The sequence below is a fragment of the Theropithecus gelada genome, chromosome 1 (assembly GCF_003255815.1).
Source record: "Theropithecus gelada isolate Dixy chromosome 1, Tgel_1.0, whole genome shotgun sequence".
Lineage (NCBI taxonomy): Eukaryota > Metazoa > Chordata > Mammalia > Primates > Cercopithecidae > Theropithecus > Theropithecus gelada.
Genome location: NC_037668.1, coordinates 60,997,105 through 61,024,726, shown reverse-complemented (window position 1 = coordinate 61,024,726; position 27,622 = coordinate 60,997,105). Strand labels below are relative to the sequence as shown.

General features: G+C 47.5%; 1 protein-coding gene across 2 annotated transcripts in view; it reads left to right on the top strand.

The window, feature by feature from the left end:
- The window catches only part of PHC2 (polyhomeotic homolog 2), a 115,662-nt gene that overhangs the window by 39,497 nt on the left and 48,543 nt on the right, over positions 1-27,622 (top strand). The window contains exons 1-6 of one of the 2 annotated variants that reach the window (XM_025382949.1): positions 2,429-2,564; positions 19,860-20,087; positions 23,050-23,208; positions 24,376-24,453; positions 24,873-25,037; positions 26,835-26,921. In XM_025382949.1, coding sequence (XP_025238734.1) covers positions 19,914-20,087; positions 23,050-23,208; positions 24,376-24,453; positions 24,873-25,037; positions 26,835-26,921 — 663 coding nt within the window. In that variant the 5' untranslated portion in view covers positions 2,429-2,564; positions 19,860-19,913. Of the gene's footprint in view, positions 1-2,428; positions 2,565-19,859; positions 20,088-23,049; positions 23,209-24,375; positions 24,454-24,872; positions 25,038-26,834; positions 26,922-27,622 lie in introns of those variants that run through there. The other variant, XM_025382939.1, reaches the window with a different exon arrangement.

Here is a 27,622-nt window from a genome sequence, read left to right as displayed (position 1 = left end):
CAGTATGTACCCTTGTATAAGGCTTCTTTTATTCAGCATAGTATTTTTAAATTCATCCATGTTGTTGTACATATTAATATTTTATTTCTCTTTATTGATGAATAGCATTCCATTGTGTGGATATACCACAGATTTGGGGGCTATTATGAATAAAGCTGCTATGAATGTATTTGTACAAGACTTTTTATGAACACATGTTTTCATTTTGCTTGACTGAATTCCTAAGGATGGAATTTCTGGGTTATAGGGTAGATTAATGTTTAGTTTTCTAAGAAATTGCCAGACTGATTTCCAAAGTGGTTGTGCTATTCCTGGGAAGTGGTTTAAAACTGCTGTTTCGTCTGGGCGTGATGGCTCATGCCTATAATCCCAACACTTTGGGAGGCCAAGGCAGAAGAATCACTTGGATCCAGTAGTTCAAGACCAGCCTGGGCAGGGAAGCAAAATGCTATCTCTACAAAAAAATTTAAAAATTAGTCAGGTGCAGTGGTGTGTGCCTGTACTTCGGAGGCTGAGGCAGGAGAATCACCTGAGCCTAGGAGTTCCAGGCTGCAGTGAGCCATAACTGTACCACAACTGTACCACTGTACTCCAGCCTAGGTGACAGAGTGAGACCTTGTCTCAAAAAATAATAATAAAATAAAAACATTGCCTCTCTGCTCCCCCTACCAAAAAATTCTTAGTTAATTACTTGATCAGGAGTGGGGCCCAGGCATTGGTGTTTCCGACATGCACTGCTGTGGTTCTGATTTGCAGCTGGAGGAGAAAGTCACTGAAGGTTTAACATTTAACTCTAGTTTAAAGACATTTGGTGCCTATGATAAGTGCAAAACATTGACTTTTTTTGTTTTTTACTTTGAAAACTGGCTTTCTGTTGCTGTTCCCGTTTTTCCTTTACTGTTTTTTTTTTCTTTCACTGCTATAAAGACTTGTTGGTGTTTTTGGATTATTTGGACATCAGAATCCACATAAGTCAAAAGATCTGCTTTTTAATCCCAGTTTTGCCACTTTGTAACTGTATAAGTTTGAGCAAGTTACTCATCAGTGTCCTTTTCTGTAAAATATGGTTTCTATTAGGTATTCCAAGGCTATGAAGATAAAAGCACCTGACTCAAAAATTTTCTGAAATTTACTATAGGACGGGAGTGGAAATAGAGTTATCCATTGCCCTCCCCAACCCCCAGGATACATGAGATTCCTTAACTCTGCCTTTCTGAACAAAGGCAGATTGACAGTTCTTTTCTTTGGTTTCATAATATGGTTCTGGATGTGAGGCCGTGAATGTCAGAGGTTGGAGAGCTGTCACCACTTCCTGTAATGATTAGAGTATAATTACCTCTTGTCTTACAAGTATGTAAAACTCCAAATCAGTAGGATAGGGATTTTGAATTGGTTTTCCATTCCTGATGGTGACGTGGGCTGATCCATCTCTTCATTGTCCCCATGTAACCCACAACACATCTTTGCAAGACTGCTGGTTAGAGTTGGTATTAAGAGAACAGTGAAGAGCTGTGCAGCAGCTGAGGTCATAGTTTATTCTTGCCTTCATTGGCTCTGGATTACTGAGCATCGAGTCAATAACAACAATGACAGTAAAAGCAACCTACCATCCGAAGCCTGGTCTGCTCATTCTGAGGAGACAGGCTCGGAGACTGTCTTCTGAGTCCACTTCATATGGTTCTGGTCCACACAGACTGCACTGGTCCCTGAGCACAGAAAGTTGGTGTGTGTGGCTCCTGACAAGATTTACATCAAATACTCAGAACTTATTGAAAGAAAAAAAAAGGTCTTATAAGTGATGTGGCTTCTCTCATTGTTTTGTTCAACCGTTTAAATGAGGATTTTCCAGTCAGCACCAGAAAGAATGCACTTGAGGCCAGCATGGGCACAGATGAGGCTTCTAAATCAGGGTAGAAGTGCCAGGCTTTAGCTCATTTCTAAACAGGAAAGCTGAGGATTCTCCTTCACACCCTCCCAGACAACTACTGAGCATGCAGCATGCATTATTTGCTTTCCTAGGAAGGTAGGGTTTTCAGAGTATTCGAGGTTGCTCTGGGCACCAGTTATCAGTGATAACTAACAAAGATCTAGGGAAAATGATGGCTGCTAACGAGCTTCTTTTCAAGTTTATGGCCTCCCTGAGTGTCTGTCTGTGGAACTCTCATGCTTTTGTAAGGGGGTACAGGATAGAGGGGACAAGGGAAGAGATCAGATGGCCTGCTATCTGAAGCATGTGCCTGGCTTCAATAGTCCCCTTTTGGGTTGGTTTATTCTGTAATGTGTCCCCTGAGAAGACAGACTAAGCAGCCTGGGTTACCCTGCAATTTCTCCAAACTATTTGCATGAAATACTGCAGGCAAAAAGCCCAGCCCCTGATTGGCTGTTGCTAGGTAACAACATAATCATCAGGAAATTAGGCTGTCCTTTTTTTTTTTTTTTCCCCCAACACGGAGTATGTGTGTGATTGCAGTGTTGTGCAGGAAGAGAGAGGGAGTGGAACAAAGACAGATAAATGGGATGATCTTGAAGGCGGGGACACCACAGCCACAAACCTGCATCCCACGGTAGGACAATCTGCTTTGGGTTGGGCTCTTTACTCAGTCAAACCAATATTGGTACATTTTCTTTTTTATAACAATGGCAAAGCTAGGAGGGCCCTGCAGACAGCAGGAACAGGAGCTATAATAGAAGCAACTTTTAGATTTGAAGTGCTTTTTAGAAGCAAGAGGTAGTATTTAATATGTGGGAATGACTCTAGCGAAGTGAATAAATGAGTGTGTCTGGAGAATGTATATAGGCAGGTAAGAATCCATTAGTATGGCTGTAGAGCACCTGCAAGGAACAGAACATGGGAATGCGCATGTAAATGAGGCGTGACAGAAAAATCAAGCATGCTTTAAGATAGGAAGCCCATAAACTGAAGTTTAGAACTGTGTCTCTTATGACTCTGCCAGTGTTTAGCATGTGGTCCTCATGTTAGGACCTCATAGACTAGACAGGTGGATGAAGAGGCAGCAGTCTAAAGAGAGCATTTGTGTATGTGCGTGTGTGTGTGTGTGTGCACGCATGTGTGCACACAGCTGAAGCACCTAGTTCATTTTCAAGATTGTGTCCTGAATAACAGCGTGCAGAGCTCTGGCAAGTACACGCCACACCTGGATGCTTCCACTGGGTAATGAATATCCATGAAGACCCTGAGCACTTTCCTTTCCCTCTGTGCTAGCCCCAGATGGCTTTCTCGCCATCCCTTATCTTGCCTTCCTTTTGAGTTCCCTAGCAATGACCCTGCCCTTACACTAGAGCCTCAGTTGCAATACAGCATACTTCATTGGCTTGCTACAAACCCAGCCAAGCTAATTGCCTTTTGCCATTCATTGTCTGCCAGATTAACGACTCCTTGTGTGTTTGATTACCCATCGCCTCCTCCGAGATTCCTCTGTGTACTCTCTCTGGCTTGTCTTTCCCTTCTTCCGTCTCCTCAGCTCAGCCTCTTTGAGCATCACATCTGAATTTTTGGAAGCTATTTAATTTAAATGATAAAATAGGAGCATTGCCTTTTTTTTTTTTTTTTTTTTTTTGCCTGATCAAAGGGAATAGTATTAGGCATGATGCAGAGGGGACCATTTTGTAGGAGTGGTAAAAAAAATATGCAAATATATCAGAAGCAAGACAGAGTATGTGCCAATGACCAAGACTCAGAAGAAAAGATCTTTCCAAGCATGCAGTCCCCTACAGCGATTTGCTGTCTCCAATGGGTGAGCCTAACAAGGCTCAAAGCTCCTGCCCTGAAGGAAAAAAGCCATCACTAACGTACAGTGGCTCAAATCCCTTTTCTGAGTACATGTTCTAAATGGAATGAACTTGATGCTCTGCAAAGCCTTTAGGACTTGAAGTGCAGATCATCTTCCTCTTCTGTCTCCAGTGGTGACTTTCATTACCTTTTAGTTCTCAAACATTAAAATAGAGAACAATCTCTCTTTCACTTCTGCTTCCCCACCATTCTCCAAGACAGTGGTTCTCAAAGTGTGGTCCCGGTACCAGAAGCCTCAGAAGTCTGGGGATGGGTGGGGCCCAGCAATCTGTTTTAACAAACCCTCCAGGTGATTTTGATATACGCTCAAGTCTGAGAACCACTGTGGACCTGAAAATTTGCATTTTTAATAAGATCTCACTCTTTGAAAATCTCTGCTCTAAGAATAGAAAAGATGGGACAATGTGTGATGAGCATGATCTCATTCCACTTAGAAAGCACCCTCCCCGTTTCCAAAGTCCCAATCAAACCCGTCTTTAAAGATCCACCCCACATGAAACTTTAGCTGATGCAAGTGAAAGTTATCACTTGACGGCTGACTGCATTTCAGGAGTGCACAAACTAAGGGCCAAATCCAGGCCACAGAGTGTTTATGTAAGGCCCTCAAACTAAGAGTAGTATTTGCATTTGTTTAATGGTTGAAGGGGGTGAGGAACTGAAGAAGAAGATGCAGCAGAGACCATATGTGGTCTACCAGGCCTAACCTAGATACTCTACAAGGCCTAACTAGATACTTTACAGAGAAAAAAAAAAATGCTGCTCCTGTTATATTTATTTATGTACTTTTCTTATGTTTCCTCTTAAACTGTTAACTTCTTAAAAACAGAGTCAATATCTGAGTCATGTTTGTATTGCATTCAGTCCCAAACATACAGTAATTGTTCAGTAAATATGGGAAGGGGCGGATGGTGGTGGTTGTACAGCTGACAAGTGTTGTGGGAATCCAAAAGAGATGGACTTTTATACTTGACCACTTTGTGGCTGTCCTATCCTTAAAATAAGAACAATGTTTTTCTCCACCTTAAGTAGATGATGGGCATCCAGAAGTTCATACTAATGGAATTTACTCCAGTAACTAAAATGGTGAAAAGCAGTTGGGAGCTGCCCTGCAGCTTGAAAAACAAGATTAGTATTGAAAAAGTCCATAAATGGATAAGTTAAAAATAAGCAAAAAGCTTAAAATTTCAGGTGGATTTCTGATGTCCAGTGAAAAGTTTTCATGTAATTATATACTACTGTGGTTAAAAGAACCCCTAGTGGTGATGCTGCACGAATTCCACCTGCCCCGTGGTTGCCCAGCCTCTGCTTGAACACCTCCACCGACTAGGAACGTGCTTCCTCACAGCCAGCCCCACTCTACTTTTTAAACAGCTCCAGTTGTTAGGAAGCACTTTTTTCTATTCAGTTGAAATCTATCTTCTTATAATTTCCACCCTGTAGTCCTAGTTCTGCATAGTTTAATTTCAAAATTAGCTACCTACATTTTATAAATATGATAAAAGAAGTAGGGCAGAGTTATGCTTGACTGGAAAGAATGGAAGGTTGAGGGGAACCTATTTGGATAAGGGAAAATTTAGATAACTTTCCCCTGCAAATAGGGAACAGGTTAGAAATACAAGAAGCTAAAGACCAAGATGTATGCTAACAGAGGAAAGGCAAACTTATGAGTATAAAATGGAACAGAACATTCCAAATATGGCAGGAAGCAAAAGGCCAGTGGTCACAGTAGATCACAGACTGACCACAGATGTGCATGCTATGTTTCTGCTTGAAAGGAATGTTAATAGCAATTAAAGGCTATTATTTGGAGCAAATGAGAGTAAGGAGGCCCCAGAGCTAGGCCCAGGGGACTCTGGAATTGCTTTGTGATTCCAGAGCTATGAAACAGCTGCCAGGACAAGTTGCTAGGGCAGAAGCAAGCAGGAGGAAGTGTCCTGGGAAGGGCTGAGCCCTCTAAGTGGTGGCTAGGCCAAAGCAACGAGGCCTTCAAAAGGGAACTGTCCCAAAGAAGATGGAGGAAAGGAGTGGAGAAAGGAAGCTAGAAGTTCAAGTTATACTCCTGTTTATAATGTAATGTAGGCTTAAGATTAATCCAAACACCCTAAGAACTAATGAAGCATTACATGAACAATATCCCCAAGAATAATGTGTATTGAACGTTCACTACTCTGGATTTCTAAAATGCTTTTACTGCACAGAGCTTGGAGTTGCATGGGGGATTCAGTCTAGTAATAGCAATCACCAACTAGCTTCTAGTCTCTCTCGCTCCCCCCACACCCTGCCACACAGCCACTACATGCACAACCCGTGGCTTACGTCTGTCCTGGTTGTCACTTCTTCCAACTTCATCTGTAGGTGAGGGTTTATTTATTTATTTATTTATTTATTTATTTATCTATTTAACAAGAACATTTCTTGGACTTGAGAGGACCTGGGCTTTTGGGAGCCTGGTGGAAAGTTTATGCCCAAGCCAGGAGTAACAGTGTAGTCAAAAATTGTAAGGGATTAAAAGCCCATGTTTGAGAATCTTCCCTTCTCCACATTCAAGGCACTCCCACGTTACAACCTGGACATGAGCTCCAGATTCAGACTCTATTGGTTTATGCCACTTCATAATTTTATGATCTTAGAAAAGTTACTTTACCTCTCAGAACCTGTTGCCTCATGTAGTCACTGCTCTAAAGCAATGCTGGAAGGATTAATCAGGCAGAGGAGAGTTGATCATGATAGAATGATGCCCATCTGTGCTGCACATGGTGCTAGGTGCTTTCTTTCTATGTATTTTTTAGGTGCTTGCATTTTCTTATTTAGTTTTCCCAGTAACTCTTCATAATTGCTGTCATTGGGCCGGGCGTGCTGACTCATGCCTGTAATCCCAGCACTTTGGGAGGCCGAGGCGGGCGGACCACCTGAGGTCAGGAGCTCGAGACCAGCCTGGCCAACATGGTGAAACTCTGTCTCTATTAAAAAGGCAAAAAATTAGCTGGGCATGGTGGCGCATGCCTGTAATCCCAGCTACTTGTGAGGCTGAGGCAGGAGAATTGCTTGAACCCAGGAGGCGGAGGTTGCAGTGAACCAAGATCACACCATTGCACTCTAACCCGGGCAACAAGAGCAAAACTCCGTCTCAAAAAAAAAAAAAAAATTGCTGTCATTAGCACTGTTTCACAGATGAGGAAACCGAGGCCTGTAGAGGTTAAGTAACCTGTCTCAGGTCTTCTAGCTGGGACAGAGACAGGAATCAAGACAGTTTTCTCCAACTATGAGGTTCCTCCTCTTTTTTATAAATTATGATGCCTCCCTGAGCCTATGCCCAGCATGTGGTGGGCATTCAGGAAAGGTGGGCATTCTCTATCCCCTCTCTCCTGTGGGACAGTTGTTTTTGTTTTGTATTACTTTTCAATTAAATAATTGCAAATGATTTTGTAAACATTGCTAACAGGACCAGCCTTATGTGTAGATAATATATGTTGACATACTTATGAACAGGAAAGGCCTGCGAATGTTAGACATGCCCCAGTTATTACTCAGAGTGTGATTCCGGGGGTACCAGGCAGGGCCTGACTAGGCCAACACAGGGATCATGGGAAATGGCTAATTATCAGGCTTTCAGAATAAAGTTCAAGGGCCTAAACACTTACCTAGAAATTTTTTACTGACCTTTTTCTCTTCTTCCACCCCTGAAATTGGGCTGTATCTTAGGCCTACCAGTGGCCCTACAGGTACTACTTAATTGTTTGTAACACTGGGGTCAAGGATTTTGCTGACTTTCATGAACACTAGCATTGAGAGTGCCCTAGAGAAGCAGTGACTGTACTGGGTGCCCTGTTTTCCTGTGAAGATCTGAACATGCTCCCCCCAGAGCTTCTTCCAAGGATACAGCCTGCCTCCCTTGGAGTTTCCCTTTACATCCCCTATAAGGAGACTAAGGGAATGGGGCTTTAAGCACTTTGATAAATTCTGAAGAGAGACTGCCAGATGGGGTGTCTCCCACCACAAGGGCCTTAATTAGGTATGTAGATGGTCTTTTATCCATTAGGAGGCCAGTGTTCTCAGGCCAGCCACTGGTAAATGATAATAATTCTTGCCGTTTATTGCTCGCTCAAGGACATGATCTCATTTATTCCTCACAACCACTCTCTGGTACAGAGATTACTTCCTCTCATACTTGTCAGGACATAGCAGTGGCAGAATGGCCAGCGTACTGCGGTTTAACCATCAGGCCAGTTCAAGGCTGAGCAGGAGCAGCAGAAAGTGGCCAGCTCTAGAAATAGCAGCTCTGTATATGTGTTATGTGCACATGTGCATGTGTGCTGCGTGTGCTGTGTGTGTGCTTTGTATGTGTGCAGGGTGTGTGTGCGCACACTGTGTGATGTGTGTGTACACTGCTGTGTGCTTTGTGTATATGCTATGTGCACTTTGTGTGTGCACTGTGTGTGTGCACTGTATGCTGTGTGCGCGCTATGTGCACCATGTGTGCCTATTGTATGTGTGCTATGTGCTTTTAATATGTACACTTTGAGTGTCTGTGCTGTGTGTGTGTGCTCCGTGGGGAGATTTAGTATGGAGAGATTTTGTTTTTAAGATGGGTTCTCACTATGTTGCCCTGGCTGGTTGTGAACTCCTGTGCTCAAGCAGTCTTCCCATCTCAGTTTGGATAGCAGGGATTACAGGTGTGCGTCACCACACCCAGCTTGGAGAGATTTTTGTAGAGGTCTTTTTTTTTTTTTTTGAGAAAGAGTCTCACTCTGTCGCCCAGGCTGGAGTACAATGGCACAGTCTCGGCTCACTGCAACCTCCGCCTCCTGGGTTCAAGCGATTTTCCTGCCTCAGCCTCATGAGTAGCTGGGATGATTACAGGTGCCTGCTACCACGGCTGGCTAATTTTTGTATTTTTAGTAGAGACGGGGTTTCACTATGTTGGCCAGGCTGGTCTTGAACTCCTGACCTCGTGATCCGCCTGCCTTGGCCTCCCAAAATGCTGGGATTACAAGTGTGAGCCACCACACCTGGCCAGGGGTCTTTTCTTTATAGCAGTCTTTTTTGTGGCCTTGGCTACTGAGATTTCTTTGTACAAATCCCCAAAATGCATACCATTACAAAGGCTAAACAAGGAAGAGCTGACTGAGATTATAGCACAAAAAAAATTTACTCTGGGCCCGGAGCAGTGGCTCACGCCTGTAATCCCAGCACTTTGGGAGGCCGAGGCGGGCGGATCACCTGAGGCCAGGAGTTCAAAACCAGCCTGGCCAACATAGTGAAACTCTGTCTCTACTAAAAGTACAAAAATTAACTGGGTGTGGTGGTGCAGGCCTGTAATCCCAGCTACTCAGGAGGCTGAGGCAGGAGAATCGCATGAACCTGGAAGACGGAGGTTGCAGTGAGCTGAGATCACGCCACTGCACTCCAGCCTGGGCGACACAACAAGACTCTGTCTCAAAAAAAAAAAAAATTTACTCTGTTACTAGACGCAAAAAAGTAACTAGAACTGAGAACACTGACTATAACCAGTGCTGATTATAACTGGCTTGGATAGTGATCTTATTACAGGTCTCTGTTGCCCACAGGGCCTGAGACCAGTAGGTCTCAAAATATAACCCAAGACCAGCTGGTTTCAAAATCTAACTTTGAGTTTATTGAAGGAAATTATAGTATCTTTTTTCTCTGAGGGAAAAAAAGTCACCTTCTATCCTACCTTAATGTACTCTCTTTGTAATCCATGCTTAAGCTGTGCTGGATATTTTAAATGCATTGTTTTACCTATTATTTAAAACCAATGAAGTCTGCACTCTTGTCCATTCTACAGAAGAGGCAAATGAGGCGCAGAGAGGTTAAGTAACTTGGCCAGGGTTGCATTCTGCCCTGGCAATGTTTGCTCATTTTTATGGAGTAGAACGTTTCTCCCCTTTTCTTTTTTTTTTTTTTTTTTTTTTTTTGAGACGGAGTCTCGCTCTGTCACCCAGGCTGGAGTGCAGTGGCCGGATCTCGGCTCACTGCAAGCTCCGCCTCCCAGGTTCACGCCATTCTCCTGCCTCAGCCTCCCGAGTAGCTGGAACTACAGGCGCCCGCCACCTCGCCCAGCTAGTTTTTTGTATTTTTTAGTAGAGACGGGGTTTCACCGGGTTAGCCAGGATGGTCTTGATCTCCTGACCTCGTGATCCGCCCGTCTTGGCCTCTCAAAGTGCTGGGATTATAGGCTTGAGCCACTGCGCCCAGCCTCTCTCCCCTTTTCTAAACCCTCTCTCACGATACTTTGCGTTTGTGATTTTTGTTTCTGAAATGCTTTCTCCTATCTATGTTGTTTCATTTTCCAGAAGCTCTGGGAGGTCGGGGTGAGGTATTATCATCTCCACATAATGCTGCTGCCTAGCTCTCACCTGGTCAATGTATGGCTGGGTCTAGTCCCGGCCTTCGGGCCAGGACCATCTACATCTGCTCTTTGCAGTGACCACAGTCCCATACTCATCGCTCCAACACCACTCATCTTTCATTTTCCCCTCCCACTCCATTCCCAAATCAAAATTTACCTGTCCTGGGCCCTATTGAGAATAGCCATCTGGACACACAAATTTGAGTAAAGGTGCTAATGGCTACTAATAGTTTCAAAGGTCCCTTCTCAGATAACATGGTATTTCCACAGCATGCTTCAGTATCTTAACCTCAGGTTCCTCATCAGGAGGTGAAGAGCTTCCCAAAGAGCTTCAAGCTTTATTCATTCCTCATTTAATAAAATCTTACTGTTGCTGGCTCAGCACCATGTTAGGCATTAGGAATCTAAAACTAATGGAATCACTGCCTAGTGAATAAAATCAGCTGTCCTGCCATGCTATTTAGTTCAGCAGAAGGCACCAAATCCAGGCTGGGGTACAAAAAGGAAGTCCCTAAGAGGAGCAGACGTTACAGCTGAACTGCAAAGGGTAAATGCACTCCTGCCAGGGAGATGGGGAGTGAGGGGCCTGGGGAGTGGCCCAGGCAGAGGGAGAGGTCTGGGCAAGGGATGAGACAGCATGTGACTAATTCTGGAATCAGCTGTGTGGGCCACGTGGTAGGCAATGAAGCTAGAGAGAAACAGGAAGATCCCTAAACTGAGTGCTGCCAAGATTGTCTTCTTTCCATGTGGAGGTATTTTGAGGCTTCAGCAGGGAAGAAACTATGTTTGGTAACTCTTCCCATCTCAAATTCTAGTCCCTTTTAGCAGGGACTTCATTATGACCATCTTAGGGCATGAATGGTGACTGCCCCTTTTAAATCTCATATTCAAATTGCCCCTTAAAGCAGTGGCTCTTATACTTCATAGGCATCAGAATCTCCCAGAAGGCTGTGAGAACACAGGCTGCCGAGCCCCACTCCCAGAATTTCTGATTCCATAGGTCTGAAGTGGCGCCTGAAAATTTGCATTTTTGGAGAGTTGCCAAGGGACCACATTTTTGAGAAGCCTTGCCTTGGAGCATGCAAAGCTGTTATATTAACAAGGCTGTTTTTAATGCCTTTGCACCCTTTTTTTACCATTAGTTTCAGTTGACCTTTTTAGGCTGGTCAGGTTGAGTATCAGGCAGCATAATAGTTCCCTAAGGCCGCCTTAACAAATTACCACAAACTGGGTGGCTTAAAACAACACAAATGTATCATGTTACCGTTCTGGAGGCTGGAAGTATGAAATCCAGGTGTCGGCAGGGCCATGCTCCCCTGAAGTCCTTTCTCGCCTCTTCCTAGCTTCTGGTGACGGCAGGTGTTCTTTGGCTGGTGGCAGCATAGCTCCTTTGCCTGCCTCCATCTTCACATGGCTGGCTTCTGCCCGTGTGTGCCTGTGTCTTCACATGGCATTCTTTTATAAGGACACGACTTGTATTTGATTAGGGGCCCATAGAAGACACAGAATGTATTTTGCCCTGCCTTACAGCAGTGAGTACAGAGCTGCCCGAGTCTAGACGAACTCATCCATCCCCTGTCCCCAAGCACTCAGCGTCTGCACAATGTGGCTTTCACTGTACATCCCTTCCAAAGGACAGCAAATCCTTCTTTTTCCTCCTCATATTCTTCAGCCAACCAGCACCAGCTTGTAATAGAAATCCTTGATATAACCTGCCTTTTATAAATTAGGAAGAAAACAGTAAGGTTTCAGAAAGAGTTTATTCATTTACATTTATAGTGTTTTGCTTCACAATGAAATCATTCTATTTGGATTGCTAGGACTATATGACCAGATTCAATTCATCATCCTTCACTTCTATTTTCGTTGGCCTTCATTTACTTACTTTGGTTTCTAGAGACACTAAAGGTGGCAACATGCAGAGGACAGGGGTGAGGGAGGGACCTTTTGAGACAGTTTGACCTGCATCCATTTGGACTGCTTCCAGTGAGTCCGTGCTTCAGACTGGAACAAATCAGGACACTTACGTTCATGCAGCAGCTGGGAGGTGCAAGGAGGCCTTCCCCAGGCCCCCTAAGTCTAGGGAGTCTGAATCTTCTGTTGTTACTGCCTTATGCCTCTGGCAGAGAGGCAACCAGAGAGGAGAAGCAGAGCCACAGCAAAGGAATACGTTCACCCATCTCTTCAGACTCTCCGTACCAAGCCGCCACATGATAATACCAGCAGCCACGATGGGACTGACTAGACTTCTCATTTCCTGCCCAGCTCTGATACCATTAGGAAAAACCTCACCCTGCCTTACCCCAGGGCTTTAGGCTAGATTTGGAGAGTGGTTTTCAGTATCCTTCCCCTCTGCTTTCCCGGAACCTCTGTCACAGCCGTAATCCACAGCAAATGGATTTCCCTGACACTGGGGACAAAGGCCTAGTGTTTCGTAGACTTGGCGGCTACTGGGAGGGCAGAACCATCAGCGTTTCTCCAGCTGCTGGTCTCAGGCCCTGTGGGCAGCAGAGACCTGTAATAAGATCACTATCCAAGCCAGTTATAGTCCGCACATCATTCAAAGTGGCCCCTTGCGGTTAGGAGTGGAGAAGTGACTGAAATAGGAATCACAGCCCTTCAGAGCGGGGACTTATACAAAACCACACAGTGAGTGGGAACCCAGAGAAAAACAGACTTCTACCTCTGGATGTTAGCCATTAATGAGATTTGGCTGTGATTTATAATGGGAGTCCACAGGGATGGGTGGCCTTGGGGAAGAAATACGGAACTAGTTAGAAGGAAGAGAAGGGAAAAATAAGAGTAGGAATTCAAAGGAAATTGAAAAGGGGTGGGTAGAATGCTGAAAGCCTAGATACTGTGAAAGTTTAAGGATTCAGATTTTCTAATGTAGGTCACCAGAGGGAAGGATGTAAGGAGAGTCCACAGATGCCGCAGTAGCCCTCACTGAGACTCCAAAATGCCTCCGCTACTCCCCAGCAGCCAGAACTTTGAGCGGAAGGAAGGTGGGAGGGGGAAGATACGAAAGCTCTGGTTCAAAAGGGGAACTATAGGAAAAAAAATTTTAAAGCTGTTATATGGGACACTTCCTAATTGTGTTTCCTTCCTACTCAAGTTCCCTTCAACTAGGAGAGCAATAATAAAGTGACATATGGCAGGACCCTAGCTTCTGCTTTCTCTGCAGGGCAAGCTTCGCCTCTCTCATTGATAGTCGCTACCACCATGCGGGCAGGAGGTTTCCTGAGGTGCCTTCCATGGCACTGGATGAGAATCAGGGGAGCCATATCACCCCAAGTCACTTACCTCCCCCACACTGGGTCTCCATTCTTGCAAGGGAAAACAAGGGAGATGATGGTAATGTTCGATTTCTCACACTGGTTGATGGGTACACATGCATATTACCCTTTATATACACATTACATACAGAGAATATTTTGTAAGTATAAATGGACATTAATTAACAATTAGGGAATTACATTCAGAGGTCTCAGTTTGTTTTCAACTGAAAATCAAGTATGCTTTGACATGGACTTTGCCCAGTGTGGTTGAAATAATGGCTCAAGGTGAAGTTGCAGAGAGTATCACAGGAAGCACTCTGGCTTTGAAGTCAGACCTGGTTTTGAATCCCAGTTCTGTAATGACCTTACATAAATTGCTTAGATATATTTCTCATTGACAAAATTGGGATAATCATACCCACACCATAAGGGAAGTCGTAGCATCTGTGATAGTGCCCACAGTAGTGCTTACCAGTAGTAAGTGCTCAATAAATAATCACTATTATTAGTATAGACACCATTGATGGAAGCTACTGAAGTGAAATCACAGCTAGTTGATGTTTTAAACTAGTTGGTGAGAAATTTGTGGACGAGGTAGAGATTAAGCTTTCAGATGAGGAGTGGGATGGAGTATGGTGCATTTCAAGCAATTTTATTCAACAAACATCTATGGAATGAAGCACAAGGTATTAAGGGAAAATATGACATAATCCCACCCCCAAGCGAATCACTTTCTTGTAAGGCTACATTGTAAGTGCTAGGAGAGAGCCAGGCACAGAGTGCTCTGGGAGCAGCCATCCAGCTGGATGGCTTAAATGAAGACATTGGAACCTAATTTGAAGGAAGCAAGAGGAGAAGGGTTGAGGGGGTTGCATTCAGTGCATATTTCACAAGAGAGACTCAAGAGTTTTGAAGATCTAAGGAGTTGGTTACATGAAAAATTGAAGGAAGGCATTTCAGGGGAGGGGAATAGTGTGAGTGAAACCACAGCAGTAAAAACCACAGAGGTAGGAAGTAGCAAGGCACCCAAATTTCAAACGACCTGGGCACCTTGGTCATAATGCTGAGACCAGAGACAGTGGAAGTGTGGAAAATGAGGCCAAGAAGGCAAAATGGGTCAGATCATGGAGGGTTTCACATACCACATGGAGTAGCTTGGGGGCTGGGGGCACTGGGCGGGCCCAAGAACAGGGGTAATTCAACACATGATGCAGGGACAAATGGATATTCACGTGCCAAACATGGAATAACATATGACCCAGAGATTTCACTGCTAGGTTACACCCAACAGAATAGAAGCAGGGACTCAAACAGTCCGTGGCATATAACCGTTATATTGCCATGTTCATTCCACTGCAACATTATTCACAGTAGCCAAAAGGTGGAAACCACCCAAGCGTTCATCAACAGATGAACAAACACAATGTGGTGTGTACGTAGGTATCCAGAGGAATACTATTCAGCTATCAAAGGGAAAGAAATTCTCATACATGCTATAACATGAATGAACTTTGAAAACATTATGTTAAGTGAAACAAGTCAGACACAAAAGGACAAATATTGTCTGCTTCCACTTAAATGAGCTATCTAGAACGGGCAAATTCATAGAGAATGAAAGTAGATTAGAGGTTAGGGGATAGGCAGGGGACAAGGGGCACTGAGGAGTTATTGCTCAATGGTTATAGAGTTTCTGTTTTGGGTAATGAGAAAGTTCTGGGAATAGAGGGTGGTGATGATTGCACAACAGTGTGAGTGTAGTTGATGGTACTGAATTGCACACTTAAAATCTAGTCATATTCTGACCTTTATTCCTCTATCCTTTACATGAGTATTTGAGAGAGAGAGCAGTCAAGAGAGTGAGAGAGCACACTCAAAAGACAGCCACAGCTATCAAAAGCGTGAGCTAGAACAGAGGGGCAAGCTGGGGACAGAGAGCAATACAAGCATGCGCTATCCAGGGAGTAAGAGAGAGTGTGTGTGTGAATTAAAAAGACCTGCTGATCAAGCCTGGGATGGCAGATGCTCAGAGAGGGGGAGACCATAAGCGACAGGAGAGAGAGCTGGAGCATGTGCAGCAAGGATGCGGACACTTGGGAGAGCCACAGGGAGCCAGAGGCAGAGGGAGACTGGTCAAGGGCGAGCAACCCGGGAGGCAGCAAGAAGGTCAAGAGTGGGGGAGAGAGCTCATTAGAGGGAAATAGAACTACCAGTCTGGATCAATCACGGCGGGGCAAGAGGGCAAGAGTGGGAGCAAGAGTGAGGGGAGGACGTGCTTGTATTCGAGAGAGCCAAGGCATAGTGAGGGAGGGTGAGCACACTGAGGATGGGCCCACCCAATGAGCAGCTCTGAGAAATCAGTGGTGAAAGGGAGCGTGGCCACAGGTGTAAGAGAGGGCAGGGACCAGGGGCAGGGAAAGAGTGGGAAAACCAGGGACTGGGGAATCCAAAACTACTGACACAGAAAAGACACGGGTGGTGGGGGCTGATAGCGAGGGGAAGGGGGGGATGGTGGGGGGGCGGTGGGTGGGGGCATGGTGGTGGGGGTGGGGGGAATGGTGGGGGGCAGGGGGGCAGTGGGCCGGGGGGCGGGGGAGTAGTGAGGGGGGGCAGTGGCGGGGGAGGTGGGTGGGAAGGCAAAGCCTAGAACTGGAGAGAGAAGAAAGGAATGGCATGCTTGCCCGCAGGAGGAGGAGACAGGCGACAAGAGTGTGAGAAGTGCACTGTGCCCATGTGCCCAGGTTGCTGCAGTAAGTCTGTCTCCCCTGCATGGGGAGCAGTGGCTGTCCTGGCCTGTACAGTTTTTCTGTAGAGGAATGCCATGCTCCCTCAAGAATTTTGTCTTATTTCTTAACAAGATTTGAGTGTACACTCTCCACAGTGTCTGCCCTAGCTGCTGCAAAAGGAAAAAAGAAATAGAAATGATAACCCTGGCACTGAGCAGTACTGGGGAGAGAGCAACAGGATATTAATGATGACTTTGGCTCTTTGTGCTAATCATGCTCTCATTAATTTGAAAAATTATATTTTTCCCCTCTTAAATGGGTATACTCTACAAGCAGGGGACTGAATGTCTGTGATGGGATGACAAATAAATATTATTTTTTCCATTTAGGAAGGAATGGATAGAAGGAACAGACTCCACACAGCTTCTGTTGTGGCTCATGCTTTTGATAGCTGTGGCTGTCTTTCAAGCACACTTTCTCGCTCTCTTGATTGCTCTCTCAATCACGTAAAGGATAGAGGAGGGAAGGTCAGAATATGACTAGATTTTAAGTGTGCAATTCAGTATGATTAACTACACTCACAGAAATAGAACTGAGACTTGATCATCCAGGATGTAGATTATTCTACCCTCTTAATTTGCTGTGGTTGCTGCCCTATTTTCCTATTTTATTTTTTATATTTATAAGTACTTCAGTTGAGATTTTCTAGTGTGGAATGAAAAGCAAGAAATGAAACCCAATTCTGGCCAACATTTGGGAAAAGGGGGGTGAGACTAAGAGAAGATGTTGGTATTCTATGGGGTAGTCTATGTTTGAATGGAACTCTCATTTACTGATTTGTTGCTTGATGATCCTTATAATTTCAATTGCACCTCATCTTTACAATTAGTTTTTCAGTTTCTGTGAGATCGGGAATTAGACCTTCTACCACTTTTTACACAGCCTAATTTTCCCTCCCTAGAACATAAGATAAAGTGGATTTTGACAGCGCCAAGGCATAGGAAGTACTTGTTGACTTTGCCGCTTCATTGATTCCTGCATCATCATCATTATCATAAGCATCCTTAGCAAGTCAGCAGCCATAATAAGGCCCAGCACTGAGTGCAGCTCAGGACAAAGGGAATTAATTCATGGACAAGCACCTTGCCCTATGGCAGTAAAAGCAGACATATGAACATAAGGAAAAATCACTGCTTAAAGAGTAAGGTCAAGAGTGCAGCTTGCAGGCTGCTACACTGCCTTGGAAATCATAAGCAGCTTGCTGCCTGCCACCTGAGAGGGCCTGGGGTTTCCAGACTCCCAACATTCCTGTCTTTTAGCCTTTACCCACACTTTTTTCAGCCCACAGTGAAATTCTCCCAATCTGAAGAAGGCAGCCTGAGAAATGATAACCCTGAAACCGAGCAGTATTGGGGAGATAACAGCAGGATGGTAATGATTACTGTGGCTCTTTGCACTAGTCATGCTCTCATTAGTGTGAAAAATTATATTTTCTTCACCTATTAAATTGGTATACTTTACAAGCAGATGATTGAATGTCTGTGATGGGATGACAAACATATTATTTTTCCATGTAGGAAGGAATGGGTAGAAGGAACAGCCTCCACACAGAAATGAAGATGTTTAAGAAGAGCATGGAAAAAGAAAAAAGGAGGAACTTAAACTCAGATCTGGGTGTGCCTCTCCCACCACCCTTTCCTTCTTTCCCAACCCCTCTCCACTGCCAAGCACACAGCCTCAAGGGAAGGTGCAATTTCCAGTTCTGTATTCAGACCATAGGATGAGCCCTGAAGGAATTTCTGGCCCTCCTTACTGACTGGGATAGGAGGTTCCAGAAGGTTCTGCCAGTTCTGTCTCAGGAGAGGCCTGATCTATTGGATCCGGGCAGTGTGAACCAGGCCACAAGAGCCAGTGCTTACAGAGCACGCAGGATAGGCTTGGCATTCTGCTGAGCACCTTGCATCATCACTTTTCTTTATGTTCACCACAGCCCATATCCTATCACATCTAATTGATTAAGAAACAGGTCAGACAGGTGTGACATGCCAGGATTTCCTAGCTAGAAAGTGGCAGAGCCAGGACAAAGCCAAGTCTTTCTGATTCCACAACCTGAGATTTTGACCAAATTGGTCAGTATGGTACCCTCGTGAGCGTTAGGTCCAGAGGGCACTCAGTAAGTGCATACCTAATAAAGATGGAGACCTCAAACACACTTGAGCTCTTCTGGCTTTGCAAACTAAACTAAACAAATACCTCAGTTTATTCGACTGCCTTCTGATGTACCTCTTCCTCTTGTTCTATTCTCTATAGATTTCTTTTTTTTTTTTTTTTTTTTTTTTTTAGACGAGGTCTCACTCTGTCACCAGGCTGGAGTGCAGTGGTGTGATCTCGGCTCACTGCAACCTCCGCCTCCCAGGTTCAAGTGATTCTCCTACCTCAGTCTCCCAAGTAGCTGGAACTACAGGCACACACCACCACGCCCAACTAATTTTTGTATTTTTCGTAGAGATGGGGTTTCACCATGTTGGCCAGGATGGTCTCGATCTCTTGACCTCGTGATCCGCCCACCTTAACCTCCCAAAGTGCTGGGATTACAGGTGTGAGCCACCACACCCAGCCTTCTCTGTAGATTTTTAATCCTACTGCTTTCACTAGGTGGCTGTATAAATATGGACAAATAGTAAATTCTCCGACGTTCAGTGTCCCCACCCCAAAGATGAAAAGGCTGATAGGGTGAGAGGTGATCCCTGAGATGACCGCTAGGGTGAACGTTATAGGAAGTCTGTCTCCTAGTTTTGCCTCCTCCGGCAGAATGAACAGGTCACAGGCTTTAGAATCAGCCAGACCTGATTTCAAATGTCAGTCAGTGAATCAAGTCTGCCCTGTGTCCTTCTGAGGGCGCGTGTGTCTAAAGACCTCAGTTCCCAAGTGGCCGGGCACGGTGGCTCATGCCTGTAATCCCGGCACTTTGGAAGGTCAAGGCAGGCAGATCACTTGAGATCAGGAGTTCAAGACCAGCCTGGCCAACATGGCGAAACCCTGTCTCTACTAAAAATACAAAAATTAGCTGGGCATGGTGGCGGTTGCCTGTAATCCCAGCTACTCAGGAGGCTGAGGCATGAGAATCGCTTGAACCCAGGAGATGGAGATTGCCGTGAGCCAAGATCGCACCACTGCACTCCAGCCTTAGTAATAAAGTGAAACTCCAGTCTCAAAAAACAGAGACCTCAGTTCCCAAGTGGCCCCACCACAGACTGTTTGGAAAGCTGATGTATATACTGCATAGTCGTCACTTGGTATCCACAGAGGACTGGTTCCAGGAATCCCCTTGGATGCCAAAATTCATGGAAGCTCAAGTCCCTAATATAAAGTGGCATAATATTTGTATATAAACGACCCACATCCTCCTATATACTTTAAACCATCTCTAGATTACTTGTAATACCTCATACAATGTAAATGCCATGCAAATAGTTGTTACACTGTATTGGTTAGGGGATAATGACAAGAAAAAGTGTACATGTTCAGTACAGACACCGTGTTTCTTAAATATTTTTGATCGGTGGTTGGTTGAATCCATGGATGTGAAACCCACGGATACAAAAGGCCGACTGTGTGAGCATTCTCTATCTAGTAAGTGTCTGTCAAACCATTCACTTCTGCCTCTTCCCTCCTAGCATCTGCCTGCCCTTCTGCCCTCTGAGCGCCCTGACTGCGCCACACTGCAGGCCATGGAGAATGAGCTGCCAGTCCCTCATACATCTAGCAGTGCCTGTGCCACCAGCAGTACCAGCGGGGCCAGTAGCAGCAGTGGCTGCAACAACAGCAGCAGTGGTGGAAGTGGCCGCCCCACCGGGCCCCAGATTTCTGTGTACAGTGGTATTCCAGACCGGCAGACCGTGCAGGTAAGATTCTAATTGATCTGGGAATTATACTCCTTAATCATCTCCAGAGCTAGCAAGGAGGAGGTGTTGGCATGGTCTGGTGGGATAATCTAGATGTGGACTCTAGAACGGGCATATGGGAGTGAGTTCGTAGATATACATTTGTGTATTGTTACAGGGGGTGAAGGATGCAAAATGGCCCAACCAGGGAGTTTAGAGGACACGTGTGTGAAAGTGTAAAGGGCAGACAAGTAACAGTAACAAATAATACATGACCAAGAGCTGCTCAGCCGCAACCCAGACCCACTCTCTAAATGACCATTGTCCGGTGAAGAACAAATCTCATTTTTTCAAAGACCAAAAACCAAAAAGAACCCCCAAATAATCCTTTGTCATTGCAGCTTTTTACCTTCTCCCCTAAAGCAGCAGTTGGCAAATGTCATCCACAAGGCCTTCCAGGTGGCAGCTCACTGCTCCTAAATGCAGTCAGAGCCATGCACTACCATCTGCTGTGTGCCTGACACGGTACTAAGCATTTTGCACAGTTATCCTTTTGGTTATTATTAGGCACAATTCTGTAGTTGAGAAAACTGGGGCTCAGAGAAGGTAATAACTTGTCCAAGGTCATTCAGGTAAAGACAAAAAAATTGAAGCTAACTCTCCCCAGACCTGTGTTCTTAATCACTACAATTTTTGTTTTTTGTTTTTGTTTTTTTTTTTTGAGGTTCCCGGATAATACAGGCAGAAAAGAGAGACCACAGCTGAGAAGTGTTTACTCGCAGTGACTTTGCTATTACAGTTTGGGTATACTAGAAAAGTGACCTCATCCTGCTTTGAACTTAGGCCCAGATAAGGGAATAGGGGAGAACCCACAGCAGACAGTAAGAGGGCCTGAAAACCCGAGTTAAAGAAGACGCCATCAGATACCCTGGACTGTTCCCTCTCCCAGTTATTTCCACCTCGTGCTTAGTGAATCCGTGTTTCCTGCCCCTACCTTTGCCCCCAACCCTTGCCCCCAACCCCAGCGCCTGGCCCTGGCCCATCATGCATGAGGACCTTAGCTCTGATTTCTAGCCACGACATTCGGATATACCCACTCCTGCCATTCATCACAATTCTAGGCAAAAGGGGGTCTGGGGTTCTGCTCTGGCGAGTGGAATCACCCATGGTTGCACGCAGAACCATTCTGGGCTCCTCCTGTCTCCCTTCGTTGACATCCTCTTATGAGGAAGGGTCACAGGATCTCAACTACGCGGGCTGGACTGCTGGGGAGGTCACTTTCAGGAGTCTAATAGAAAGGCCTAGGCAAAGGGAATACTGACAAATAATTCTGGGAGAGCAGGAGGGAAAAAGAATAGAGTTAAAATAAAACAGGATCTCGGAGAGGGGTGTTCACATCAGAGGAGTGGAATCTGGGGGCAGCATGTGGAAGAGTTGGGATGGGGATGTCTGGGGAGACGCCAGAGCCCACAGAGGATCTGCTATAATAACAGGCTGTTTTTACAGAACCCCAAATCTGAGCCAGAGGCTGTTTTGTCCTAGAGCTGTCAGCCCTAGAAGTCACACCAACCTGGGGAAAGCCTGACCTGACCCTGGGCCCCGTCCTGGCAAGGCTTGCTCGCCAAGATGGGGCCCACGGTCAGGAGCTACCTGTGGCCAGGTATTCAGCAGAGGTAAGGGTAGAAAATAGGGAGAAGCCTGGTCAAGGCCACTGCAAGGCATCAACTGGGAAGAGATGGCAGGAGGGTGGCCAGTGGTAGAAGGGAGGAGAAATGTCTCTGGGACGCGCAGGAAGAAGACAGAGGATCTTAGGGCTAGGGAAAGGCACTCGCTGTTCTTTGTTTCTGGGGATGGGGAGGATCAAAGGGCAGCCTTTTATCCTTTCCAGGAGATTGGCCAATCCCATCAGGAAAGAAGGAATAAGCAGCAAGGTCAGGGAATGGGAGACAGAAGCTAAAAAGAGGGAATGATGGAGAGAAAGAGAGAGGGAGGGAAAGAATAAAAGGGGGCCGGGCACAGTGGTTCATGCCTGTAATCCCAGCACTTTAGGAGGCTGAGACGGGCAGATCACCTGAGGTCAGGAGTTCAAGACCAGCCTGACCAACATGGTAAAACCCTGTCTCTACTAAAAATACAAAAAAATTGGCCAGGCGTGGTGGCAGGCACCTGTAATTCCAGCTCATTGGGAGGCTGAGGCAGGAGAATCACTTGAACCTGGGAGGTAGAGGTTGCAGTGAGCCAAGATTGCACCACTGCACTCCAGCCTGGGCAACAAGAGCAAAACTCCATCTCAAAAAATAAAAATAAAAAAAGAATAAAAGGGGAGTGTGCTGTCCCTGTAGCACTGGTCTGCTCTGCAAGACCCAGGCAACCTTCTTCTAAGGGATTGATGGGACTCTGAGAAGCTGTGGGCCTGGGGAGCAGCCCCAAGTCTGCCTTACAGCCCCAGCCTCAAGGAGAAGGCATTGCCTCCATCTAAGTTTTCCTGTGGCTGGCCGTTGCTGAAGCTGGAGTAGGCCCCCTGCTGACTTTGCTCTTCCCTCCACCCCCATTCTTTTCCCTGCCTTATTGAGCTTCACCCTCATCTGAGGCTGCAGAGTGACAGAGGGAGAGGAGTGTCTGACAAGCCTGGGGGAGACCCTTCTATCTCCCTGAGCCTCCCTCACTGCCCAAGAGTTGATTAAAGCAATGGTGTGCAGCTCTGATTCTCCTCACCAAGGCGGATGATGCAGAAGCAGGCCGTGCTGGGGAGGAGCTGCAGAGACAGGCAAGATAGATCAGGTTAGACTTGATGAAGAAGCTCTGCGAACAGCTGTCCTCCCACTGTTCTAGAGAGTGGCCACAATTGGCTATGGTGGTGGTCACAGATCTTGGTGTCTCCTGAGCAGTTACAGAGGCCTGGGGTAGGCAAGGCATTACTGCCAAAGGGGTATTCTGTGTGGCAGCTGCCAGCCTGGCTCTTCTCCCTCCTCCCTCTTCTCAGGTGATCCAGCAGGCCCTACACAGACAGCCCAGCACGGCTGCTCAGTACCTGCAGCAGATGTACGCCGCCCAGCAGCAGCACCTCATGCTGCAGACTGCAGCGCTCCAGCAGCAGCACCTCAGCAGCGCCCAGCTCCAGAGCCTGGCGGCCGTGCAGCAGGTGAGATTTGGGAAGGACCTCAAGGCTGGTGCCAGGTGTCCTGGTTGTGGAAGCAAAAGGGAGAGGAAGCAGGCACCGCACCCATGCTTCACATCCTTCTCTTACTACAACCTAAAGAAGTCCTTGTGATGCGGGTACTACTGTCATTATCTCCTTTTAGCAGGTGAAGGACAGGGCCCTGGGTCATGCAGCTAGTGAGTGGAGTGGCGGAATGCTAGCCCAGGGAAGAAGTGTGGGGATCCCCTCTCCTAACCACCTTACTGCGGGTCTAGGGAAAGGACTGTGGGTTCCAGGGAAGCATTCATGACCGAAGGGCACTGCCTGTTTATCTTGTCTGCCCGTTGTTGCTGTCTCTCCTCCTTAGCTGAGAACACATTTATTTATCCATTTAGAAAAACATTTTATGTACCTTCTGCATACAAAGTTTATATCAGGCACTGGGTATACTGAGCACCCTGTCTTCTTGGCACTTCTAATGGGAGACAGCAAGTAAACAGGAACCAAAATAGCCAAGGAAACAAAATATTTAAATCTCTAAGTTATAATAAGCACCATGAAAGAGAAGAACAGATTGCTCTGACCAAAGGGCAAAGTGGACGGCCTTGCATTGCATGGTCAGGAAAGGCCTGTCTGCTGGAGTAACACTGGAGCTGACACTTGAAGGATGAGAAGCTGGCCACAGGGAGAAGGGCAGCTTGGACACTATTGCTCATGTCTGCAAATTCTCTGTGTGGGGGTGGTGGCTGGGTGTGATGAAGGTGGCCGGGTGTGTGGCGGTGGCCGGGCATGATGGCGGTGGCCGGGCATGATGGCGGTGGCCGGGCGTGATGGCGGTGGCCGGGCGTGATGGCGGTGGCCAGGCGTGATGGTGGTGGAGCGGAGGGCTCCACACACCGAAGGCCATGGCCTAACAGTTGGAGTGCTCAGTGGCAGTGCCTTGCCTTATTCAGTCCTCTCAGCAATCCTATCAGGCAGGTACTGTTACCATCCTCACCTATTCACAGAGGAGGCAGGATGCTTGCTGTGGGCCACACAGAGGCAGGTTGGGGGCTGACCTCCAGAGGCTGTTCTCCTTAACACCATCTTGCAGCACCTCCTGTGGATGATGAGAGCCCAGGAGTGACTGGGGGAAGTCTAGGACTCTAAGAGGAGTTTGTTCTTTCCTAGGCAAGCCTGGTAGCCAACAGACAAGGAAGCACTTCAGGCAGCAATGTGTCTGCACAGGCCCCGGCCCAGTCATCTTCGGTGAGTAGAATGGGAGAGCAGCAGCAGAGTCCACAGCCCCAGGACCAAAATGCCCAAGTTCCCAGACCCAATTATGGTGAATCTGTAGCCATGTAACATCACGGCTGGAATCCATTGCTCCTGCCGGGAAGAAAAAGAAAAGGACATGTCTCTTACTGACCTTTAGGTTAGTAACTTCCTGTCATCCTCCCAATGTCAGGGCTCTCTGTGGATAGCTCAGTTCTCCCAACATCGGATCCCCCTGCAACTCTGCACCAAGGTCAGAGATGGGGCAGGGCTGGGGGATGCTCCAAGGCCAAGGACCACAGATGGTCCTGAAGGAGGCTGAATAAACCAAGGAGCAGAAGAGGAGGGAGAAAGAAATGGATGAGGGAGACACAGTTCACCAACAGAACCTCCTGTCTCCTACCGCACATCAGATCAACCTGGCAGCCTCCCCAGCAGCAGCCCAGCTCCTCAACAGGGCCCAGAGCGTGAACTCTGCAGCAGCCTCAGGCATCGCTCAGCAGGCTGTGCTCTTGGGCAACACGTCTTCCCCAGCCCTGACTGCGAGCCAAGCACAGATGTACCTGAGGGCACAGATGGTGAGTACCCATGGTTAGGGCCATGGCTCAGGGGCACCAGGACAGAGGCAGAGAAGCTGGGAGCTGGAGAAGGGTGGGGAGGAAGCACTAGGGGCAGGGGAAGGAGATGAGGGGTGGGATAAAGAAGGGGGCCTGGAAGGCTGAGTGGAAGCTTTGGTACAGCCTCGAGGAGTCACGAAGGGTGGGGCTCCAGGCTGAAACAGAGAAAGTTACCTGCGATGCCACCTTTCCTTCGCCTCCTAGAGTGAAACAGAAGTGTCCCCTTATCAGAAACTCCTCAAAATTAATCAGGATGGGCAGAGTGGTTCATGCCCAGGTGGTCCTGGACACCCAGACATCCATGTGCTTGACAGAAATGGGGTCTTCCCCTTCCCACCATCCTTACAAGGACTGGCCACCTCTAAGTCAAGGGCCAAAGATGCTTACCAGCTTCAGCGTGCCTCCATTGCCCTCCCAGCTGGGCCCCCATTCTAATCAGAGGTCAGGTGAGCTTGTTTGGGCAGGATGTACTCAGGATAGCACCAGTTCTTTCCTTTGTACCTGTCCCTGAGGGGTGCAAAAGTCCTTAAGAGCCTACCAAGTCCCTAAGATTTAGGAGAATGCCCTGGGAAAATGGCAGCATACTCCCTGGGTGGCAATAGCATGCAGCCTCAGCTAGGGCTCAGTCGCCGTGGGTCATGTCTCATACCTCCCATTCTAAAGTCTGCTCCTGCGGGCCCTTGACACACTATCCCAAAAGTAACACAGTCCCACCCCTCTCTTTGCTCTTATGGCCAGGACGTAACCTTCAGAGCTTGTCTGGTCTTGGTCCCACACATTTGCTCTTGGCTCCGAGTTCATCATTTGAAGCCCATCTCCATCCCCAGGGAACAGCCTCTTAGGCACAAGGCATGAAACAGACTTCCATCTCCTAGGGAACTGGACAGACACACTGTGATGCTGCTGCCCAAAGCTGACTGTGTCTGCAGGTTTCTTGTCCCTGTGTTCTACTCCACTGGGGTCGTGACGCCTGCCTGTCTGCCTCCCTCCCCAGAGCAGGGCATACACCCACGGAGGAACAAGCACAGCTGCGCTATTGCAGAGTTCTAGGGAAATCACCCTGTCAAGGCACCAGCACATCCACACTGACGCAGAGCTAGACTCCCACGGAGGTCGAGGTGTCATGCAGAGAACACCATGGATCCTGCACCCCACAGGATGGGATTCAGACACGAGGACGGCTCCAGGCAGTCCGCTTCCTCTGCCGTTGTTGTCTCCAGGCCCCTCTGAACCTAACTTTGACTAGAAAATGACCAAAAGGATACATCGAACTTGATCCCCTGGAGGGCAGTCTCGTCCTGGCTCAGGCCTGGGTTCAGCAGGGAGTTAGACCTGCAAAGTGGTCCTAGGGCATCCGTCTCGCTTCCCAGGATGCTGAGGAGGCAGTGGCTTCAGTGTATCCTGGGGATATCGGTCTCCCCTAGGATGAGCCCCTCACAGAGGGTTCTGAAGGGAACTCGGCTTTGGTGTAGCCCCAGAGCGGCTCTCCCCACCCACCCCTGCACCAAGCCTGGATCAGGACGCAACGAGCCTCTGGAGAAAGGCAGGCGCTCCCCCTGGACTCCCCCTTCCTTGTCTTTCTGCTTCTACCGTCCTGCCCTTCCTCATAGCTGGTCCTGGGCTAAACAGTTGTGTCCTGTGGCTGAGTCCACATTGGGCAGGTAAAAGGCGCCTCGTTTCCTGTGATTCCAGGCCCAGCCAGGTAACCTGGTGCAGGTAGCTAGGAGCCTAGGCGGCACTGTTCCTTTGTCCCCTCAGCTCATCTTCACGCCCACGGCCACCGTCGCTACTGTGCAGCCTGAGCTCGGCACTGGCTCCCCCGCCCGGCCCCCCACCCCCGCCCAGGTGAGGACTCCATGCTTGTGGGAGGGCAGGGGGGTGGGCACCCCCGTAGAGGGGCACTGATACTGGGGAGGGGCACAAGGAGAGGCTGGGATCAGCTAGGAAAGCAGGCGGGAGACAGGACACCCCAGTGCCCCCAGGCCTGTGCGTCTACCCTCCTCCAGAAGGCCTCGGCCCCTCCTGGCTCTGTTTTGTTCCCTCAAACACAGGTCAGGAGCCAGAGGGCAGCCTGCTGAGGCCAGCATGATTGCCAGGGAGGGCTGGGCTGTGCTACCCTCCATGCTTTACACCTGCCCCAGGATTGCTGGTCTGGCTGCTGCTGCTCCATAAGTGGAAAGTCCCACTCTGGTTACACATGGTACCGCTGCCAGGACTCGAGAAAAATGGCGTGGAAGAGGGAGCAGAGACATGTCCTGCTCTGCTAGGAGTGCACAGATACTACTGTGGCTGGGAAGATTCTGTGGGCAGCGGCGGAAGGAACCCCTACCACTCGCCTCTCCCCATCCTCATCTACAGAATGGGGAGGGCGATGGGAGAGGGCTGTTAGCAGGATTTTCAGTCTGGCACAGCCTCCATATGTCCAGCAGAGGGCGCCAGGGACCAGGCTGAGTCAGCATGCCGGCAGTCTTGGAAGGGCCGGTGGCAACCTTATTCTGAGACAAGATTATTTGCCTGGTGACCTTGCTGGTCAGTTAACTTCCACT